The sequence below is a fragment of the Limulus polyphemus genome, unplaced genomic scaffold, assembly GCF_000517525.1.
Source record: "Limulus polyphemus unplaced genomic scaffold, Limulus_polyphemus-2.1.2 Scaffold77, whole genome shotgun sequence".
NCBI lineage: Eukaryota > Metazoa > Arthropoda > Merostomata > Xiphosura > Limulidae > Limulus > Limulus polyphemus.
Genome location: NW_013665687.1, coordinates 1,259,731 through 1,268,504, shown reverse-complemented (window position 1 = coordinate 1,268,504; position 8,774 = coordinate 1,259,731). Strand labels below are relative to the sequence as shown.

Genomic DNA, 8,774 nt, shown 5'->3' with positions numbered 1-8,774 from the left:
ACGTGACACACAAAAATTGAAGTTTATCTGCATGTTTTTAATATTTACTTTTAAATTAAGAAATCAAATAATGTATAATACTAAAATTTGAATAATAATCTACAGTTTGATACCAAACTTATTGACATAAATTCATGAAATAGTAGTTCAATAAAATTTTGAATTTGAGTCAACAAACGAGATGATATGGCCTTTGACCCGTGACCTGTCTGGAGAGGGTTAAAATGACATTAAAAAAAACACAGAATTTTGAAGACAAAAATAGTGCTAGCTTAGTATTATACATCTAGAATTGTTTATTAGAATTCTTTTTTTTTTTTTGCATTTCAAGTCAAAATCCCTTTACAAAGTTAGACTTAAAGCATTAAGCAATACAGAAGAAAAACAACAATGTAGCACTGATTCCATTATAGTTAATTAGTAAAGTTTCCTTTTGAAAACAAAATAATGCTTACATCTTAAACAAAATTCAAAAAATATAAAACTTTCAAAAGACTTACTTTTTCTTCCCTATTTACCATTTCAGCTCGTGCTGTTTTTATTTTGATGTCAAAATTCTGAAATTCAGCTTCTGAAAGTTGCTTGTGGGCAACTACCAGTATTCTTAGCCCTTCCTACAGTAGTAAACATTAATCACAACAAACTTCCTTAAAAATGAGTTTAACATCATAATTAAAATGCCAGCAGAATGAAGCGCAAAGTCTGTTGTAATTTCATTACATTACTTTAAACATTAATGTTGGTTTATTGCTATATTTTAGGAAACATTATTGCGTACATGTTAAGAGTAAATTTGCAAGAACGTGTATTAGCTTATTAAACTAAAAAAGGTTAAAATCGTTATGATATTTATAATGGTAAGTTCACTTATACAATCTGTATATAAATTTCTGATGATCCAGTCAAAATGAAACAAGAGGTGCCTTCTTCAATAGTTACAATAAATTTTGGTATATTTTCAATGATTTTACATATTTATGGTAATTCAACATTACTGGTTTCAAAGTAAAATGATACTACTAATGTGTTGAAAGCAAACTTACTAGAGCATAATCGTTCACATGGGTCAGTGTGTCATTTTTTGGACCAGAAACACACTTTTTGACAACAGTAGATTCAGCTCCTTTGCAAAGCAGGTAAATATTTCCTATAATTTCAAGATATAAATTTGGTTTTAAGATTTTACTAACACTACATTTCTGTCAACTTACTCAAAACTGCCACATGCTGAAAAAAATCTGCCAATATTTCTCTTATATTAATTTCCCTTTTTTTTATTAAGACCAATAACTTGTTGCCACACACAATAAGTTCAAATATTACAGTAAGTCTAAGACAAAAAATACAGTTTTATGTACAGTAGATATGCCCTGTAAAACACTATTAAATAAATTCTGTCCAAAATCAGAAAAACATCTTTCTAGTGGCATGCAGTCAGGGCATACAAGTCATGCACTACATGACCAATCAAAAAACTAAAAATGATGCAATAACATTATATACCATGAAATGTGTATTTTATATTTATCATTGTTATTTTACTGTCTGTTTATTGTGTGTTTCTTTGCACTGTGGCAGCATTCTTATCTCGTGCTGCAAGAGCTCTGCATATCTAGTCTCAATCATGTCATGCTAAGTAAATTCTGTATGCTTAACCTTGCACTTCCAGCAGTATCTGGAGTGACATCGCTATCACCTATTAGTAAAACTATGCAATTCATGCTGCATTAAAATACCATGACAGCCAGTGGATGTTCAACATCAACAATGTACAGGTTGCATGATTTGGTTCATTTGAGTTTGTGATTTGTTTCTTCTCTAGCTAAGAAGTTGGGAAAGTTTTTATGATGCTGTTATAGACAAATTTGTAAAGAAAGATTGTCGGCTGAATTTCATCTACAAATAGGGTGAGTAAACCTGTTCTCTCTCTGTTTTTTTTTTATATTCAGGAGGTATATTACATTAATAAGTTATTACTGCTGACCTACTTAAAAACCCACTGCATCTTTCTAATTGACTTAATACTTGTAAAATTGAGGCTATTATTGCAATGTTAGTTCCATTTTATGTAATTTTTACTCCTGAATACACATATTATGCTAAGTTGGTTCTAAAACTTTAAGTAACTAAAGTAATTCAATAAGGTATACACTATTAATTTATTGCAAAATGGTTCATACACATACCTTCCTCATTTCTAATTATCACCGACATACATTTTCTGTTAAAATCAAATTCTAAGATGTGAAGTCGCTCAAATTTATGGAGCTTCCCTTTGAATGTTACATAGTAGGTATCATTGAACACACCATGCAGAATAACTCCAAGCCTGCAAAACAAGAGTTAAAGTAGAAAGGATCTCTATATATATATAAACATTTGGTTAATTTGTATTTTTATGACATGGTAATAGGTAATCATTATTCCAGGTTTTGCCTACGTATGTTTCTGAAGTGGTAATAGTACTTTTTCCAGATTGTTGCCTACCTTGTATTTTTCTAACATCTTAATAGGTAACAATTTTATTCTGATTTTGCCTAGTTTGTATTTTTCTGAGATTGTAGCAGGTAATACTTTTCTAAGTGTTGCCTAGTTCATATTTTTCTCTTATGGTAATAGGAAGTAATTTTTCAGATTTTGCCTAGATCTTATTTTTCTGACATTATAATAGGTAATATTTTCTAAGTTTTGTCTTTGGTTCATATTTGTTTGACATGGTAGCAAGTAATAATTATATGGATGTGATAATTAATAATTAATAAAGCTTTATCAGTTCTGTAACATTATTCCTATCAACCAGGGGTATCAGAATCTTGAAACATGAAAGTGTGACTTACAATTCTGAAACTCATCTATTTAATGCAACCAATTTTACAATACAAACACATGCACTCATCTGTACACTACCTATTTGTAAAAAAATTCATGTTAGAGCAGCTTTTTCTATGTTTTTGATTTACAGAACACTTTCACGTAGTGAGCACAAAACACAACTAAAGAAAAGTGTATGTGAGAGATCCCCTGATTCTGAAGCCTAAGCTATCAAGGACACAAATGTAGTAGAAGCACAGAAATTAACAGTAATGAGCTGTATCCTCTCTCTTTTTTTTTGTTCTTGAAATACATTTCATGCTTTCTGTAAAAATCTTATTCAGATAAAACTTGATAATTTTCACAAACAAATATACACATACTCCCATGAATATTTTCTTGTTTAAACCCTGGTTACACCAGAAAAATATTCACTAACTTAAAGCATAACTTTTAGTAACTGAACTAACATATGTCTAGAGATGGGTGAAAAATTACTCATACAAAAGATTCATATTCACTGATATTACAAAAATTACTTTTAAGCATTACAGAAGTAACTCCTTCAAAACTCCAATGCCCAATGACTTGCCATAAATACCATGTTTTGTAAAATTTCACCTTCAGAATCAGCTGTAAAAATAGATTAAACAAGTTACTTGTTTCTAGAACAGAAGATACTTAATAAAATAAATGCAAGTTAGACAGAGAAAGATGAAGAAATGAGAATTACCAATTCACACAAATAAGATTATGTTAAGTTTATTAAACACTAAAATGTAGTTGTTGTTTAATCACACACACACTAGAATAAAATAAAAGGAAACTACTGACAAAAAAACCTTAAAACAAACGTTGCATATAGTTACAAAAAGAAACTTCATAAAATATTGTAGGAATTACTGAAGCACAATCACATACACTTAGTTACAAAAAAAATGTACAAGAACAAAATTCATTAGGATTACTACTAAAATTTCTACCTCCAACAAGCATCTACTAGTGCTTTTTCATCTGGTGATGATGCATGATATTCAAGGTTAGAACTGTTATGGAAATTGTTTAACTGCGATAGTGTTCCATTGTTAAAGGTCTGGACTGTGTTACAGACAGCTAAAACAAGAAGGAAACTTTCAACTGCTCCCTGAAATAAAAGACAAAATGATTTATTTTGAAACTGTACACTATTATAAAAACTTTTAATCCAGTACAGTCTACAGTATAGTTCTAAGACAACAAGTTCAGTTGTAGTATGCAGGCATATTATACATTTCTTACTTTCTTTTATCGATATAAATATTTTCATAACTTTTCATTTAGTCTGATTCTATTACATTTTAGCATAAATACATGGTCGAGTAAACTGATGATTTATATTCATTCTAATTACCTTTGTTGTTCTCTAGCAGATAGAATCTACTTTGCCCACAACAATATTAATGCAATTTCACACATTGTGCAGAAACAAGTCAATGATAGCAATGCCCTTCAGTGGCTGAGAAGAAAATATCTAGAAGTTACGGCCCTCACTATGTGATAAGAGAGTACTCAATCACATGGTAACAGGCATCATTAAGGGTAAATTCACAATTTCTTGTAAGTATGGAGAATTTGATTCACATTACTTTTACCAAGTTTTTAATGTGAGTCACTTGACAGAAAAAAATATTGAAAAATGAAAGACAAAAACTGCTGACTGATTCACTGATCCTGTAGAAGGCAACTATCCAGTGTCTACACAAGTATGAGCACTGCATTGTTGCTTTGCATCTAATAAAGACTGTGTTTCACTTAACATTACATGTTTAGTCTGTTTATTTCTTTAGCTCAACCTGAGTTATTTAGTTAACACTTTCTGCATGGGCTCAGTCAATTTGACCAACCTTGTAAACACAAAATAATCATTACAGTTTCCATACTGTATATGGTACATGTATCTTCATGAAATTTAGGAAGCTTTCGGTAAACATTACACATCTTTTGTACACAAAAAATCAGATTTTTTTAATTAACTAATTTTACTTAAGGTTTTTCATAAGAAAATGGAGTCAAAGTGTTGACTGCTCTGAGAACAAATTGACTTTCATTTTAATATTAAAAATAAATTTTTTCATATGAAAATTTTCATATTTCATTTGCATAACATCCTAAATAAATATCAAACGTTTTTTGTCAGTAAAACTTTACATTTTATCTGTTATTTTCTCTACCGTATCTCTATATGGACTCAGTTGATTTGAACAATCTTAAAACCACCATAAAAAAATTCGAAATAAATCTAACTAAGCCTTTTTTATTTTCTAGAATGACTGCAGATTGTAACAGGAACCTACATTTGTTTATCCTAAATAGCTTAAGGATTGTAACAGTATACATCTATTAATACTTAATTTTATTGTTTTATTGCCCTTTGAATTGTGTATAACTAATAATCTTGTCACACAAGCTGTAAATCACTCAGCAAACACGTAGCTCATATTAGCATATTGAATGACATGAGTTGCTTACAAGCATAACACATGAAAAATGTTTTTGTTTTTTACATTTTAATTACTTTTACAACAATAAACAAAGAATATACATGAAAAACAAGAAATATTGTATTTACCTTCAGGCTCTTGTTTTTTTCCTTCTGTCAGTTGCCTTTGAAATTTAAGACTATTTTTTTATACTAATGGTACTAGTACTAAATAATTTTTATTTACTAAAATTATGCAACTAAGAATACAGAAAAATAACATGAACAAAGCAAACTATGTTCTAGAACTATCATAATTTAAATAGCTTTTTAACTATGGCATAAAAGCCTTAAAATAATTATTGAAGCTTCTTGATATAAACACCTTGAGGGAAATTTTCAAACTGAAGACAAATTGAAACCAATATAATATGTCATTTTACACATAATAATTTAGTTTTTCTATTGGTTATAAATAAAATAGTATAAAACATCAGAAAGAACTACTGGAAATTTGTGAAAGAGAGGATATGACAGTTAGATGTGGCAAGAGGGCCTGAATTTCTAGTTTTTGGCCCAATAAACAAATAACATTAAAGGTATATAAAAATTAGAATTTGCCTTAATAATATCTATATTATAATGATCAAGTTACATTAAGTTCCATACTTCAGAGAAGGGTAATAAATAAATTAGAGGAAGAAGACCTAGAGAACAAATGTCACGATTCTCATACTAGGAGAGATTGAAGATTTCTTACACATTTCCTTATAAAATTAAGAACATAAACCTTATATAATATTAAAATTTGATTTATTAACTATGTTTTGATGCCAAAGTTATTCATATACATTGAAAATAAAGTAGTTTAAGTACATTTTGAATGTAGCTCTCTAAAAGGTCGTGACATGTGCACTCTGATCTACCCATAGTGAGAGGGTTAAACTCAGATACTTCACAATTTTCTGGATCAACCCCTCTGTTATAAAATGGACTTATCTAACACTTGTACAGACATCAGTTTCATCTAATAATACACATAGTCAGTAATATTTTGTGTTACAAAGTTATTCCACTATTTGTGAATAAAAAACAGCATATTTTGTGTGTTCAATTCTTCACAGTTAATGAGGATACTAAGTCCCACATGGCAAGTTTATGCGAAAGAATACCAGAATGATGAATATATATAGTAAAGCTAAAAATATCTACCCTGAAAGTATACACAGAAAAGCTTGAATTTAACTTTCACGTGAGTAATAGTAGTTGGAGAAGTAGAAGGAATCAGAAATAAACATCCACTATAACTTAAAACTTGTTGGAAAGAGCAGTACAGGCTAGCTTGTCAAACTCAACATGGAAAATATTTTTCAAAGTTTTACCACAGTCATTTGTAATGGACAAAATATAATCAAAATGTTATGCAAAAACAGACATAGCAAAATATAAATACAGAACTCAAACTTCCTATAGAAGTTGTCCAACAAGGAATAGTTGTACAAAATTTCAGAAAACTCACAATTTATCTATCTACACACTCAAGAACATAAAATGCATATTCTCCTCATTCAACCTCCCAGAATAGAGCTTGAAAAACATTAAATATAACTACACAAATCAATAAATCAGAATTTGAGCCATGCTGAGTTTATAAGACCCTACTAACATCTAGTTAGTGAGTTTCTGTTTATATTTAAGTTATAAACCTATACAGTATTTATGCCATTTTAAAGGCCTCATAATGTTCTAGTTGTTTCTTGACTGTTTTTTAGGTGTATAGTTACATCTTTAACATGAACTTCAATAACATACTTGTAGACATTACTCACAACATAATGGAAGAGAGGTTCAGGACTTCTCTGCTGTGATTCAGACACTTTGCAGAGCATACCACTATATTCTGTGTATTTGACAGCATCAATTGAGCAATGACGAAAAACCATGTCATTTTCTGTTAGAGTTCCAGTTTTATCAGTGAACAAGTACTCTACCTGTTAATGGAAGAAATTAATATGATACCAGGTATTTCTTAATGTTCATACACACATAAACACACCTATGCATGTGATTAATTACAGTACAAGTAAGTTTTTTGTAGAATAATCCTGATTATGTAATTTTATTACTGTTTTTATTTGATCCACATGTAAATACTTTTAAAAGTGTATAGCAGTGGATAAATTTTAACACCAAGCCCTTGTATTACATAAGAATTTCATTATTTAAAATGACATTCAAACTACTGTCAATAAGTCATATTTTAAAAATATAGAAAAAGAAAAATTATTCATAAAAAAATGGGTTAAAAAATGCATGCAACTTAATTTAATTTCATAATGAGCATTAATTACTCTTTTTTTTTATCTGCTCTAAATTCATCTAAGTAAACTTTTTCCACACACACACACACTTATCCTTTAATTGTTATAATTAATGAACAAACAAATAGTAAATAGGAGCCATAAAATTAGGTAGTTTGCCACTGGCTTTATGATATTTAGAATATGAATATTAATAGATATCCCATCCATTCACCTAGTATTTTTTTTTTTAAATTACTGAGTTTTACAATAAGTTTAAGATATCTTATTCAATTCTCAATGAAAATTAATGTTGTTAAAGTAGGCCTGTTTTAGGAAAATCACAAAAACTTTACAGGTAAAATTTATACTTCAAGACTTGATTCTTAAAATTTGGTATAGCAAGAATGTGCATCATTTTCTGAAAGTTAAAATTATACACCATCATGAATAAATGTGTTTTAAAGTATCATACATGGTACAAAGTGGTAATTGTGTATGTTCAAAAATTATATGTCTACTTTTATGCAATTACAAAATAAAACACACAGTATCTTTAATTATACATGTCATAAGATATTAGTATTAGGCCTTTTATATTTTTAAACCCTACATTCTATATTTATTCCCTTATGGATTTTCAAGAATTAAAAGTGTGTATAATAACAGTACTCCAACCCCACTATACTTGCCATATCCACTGCTGACGACATAGTTCACTCAATCCCAAGCTCATCAGGCCAGCCTGGATACAACAAACCCAGTAGTGGTCAGAACACAGCATCTTTCATTTTATTTCATAAGCCAATAAATCACTCTGTGGCTACATTTCAGATACATCCTCCATAAAAATTATGCATAAACATTACGAAACACTAATATACTTTATACTTTGCCTATGGTAGTTATGTTTTCTTACCTGGCCAAGTTCTTCATTCAAGTCTGAGCTATTACACTTAGCATATTCATCTGAACTACTATCATACAATTCAGCATCCCAGGTTAGAAACAAAGAACCGGTAAACTTCACCATTTCTAAAAAAATATAAATAAATAACAAATAAGTATATATATATATATATATATATATATATATATAGTAGGGGAGAGATTAATAATAAATAAACAACAAACATATATATTTAACGTTTTATTTATTTATTTAACTTTTTTACCTTAGTTTATACTAAGTTAAATCTAGTACT

General features: G+C 29.1%; 1 protein-coding gene across 2 annotated transcripts in view; it reads right to left on the bottom strand.

Annotated features, from left to right (window-relative positions):
• The window catches only part of LOC106467219 (probable phospholipid-transporting ATPase IF), an 82,173-nt gene that overhangs the window by 31,970 nt on the left and 41,429 nt on the right, over positions 1–8,774 (bottom strand). For both annotated transcript variants that reach the window (XR_002612454.1, XM_013927550.2), the window contains exons 11-16: positions 8,489–8,604; positions 7,099–7,260; positions 3,795–3,955; positions 2,187–2,329; positions 1,044–1,147; positions 501–614 (exon numbers count right to left, since the gene is read on the bottom strand). Coding sequence is in view for 1 of the 2 variants with exons in the window: in XM_013927550.2 (XP_013783004.1) it covers positions 501–614; positions 1,044–1,147; positions 2,187–2,329; positions 3,795–3,955; positions 7,099–7,260; positions 8,489–8,604 (800 nt within the window). In the remaining variant the exon portion in view is untranslated. The remainder of the gene's footprint in view (positions 1–500; positions 615–1,043; positions 1,148–2,186; positions 2,330–3,794; positions 3,956–7,098; positions 7,261–8,488; positions 8,605–8,774) is intronic.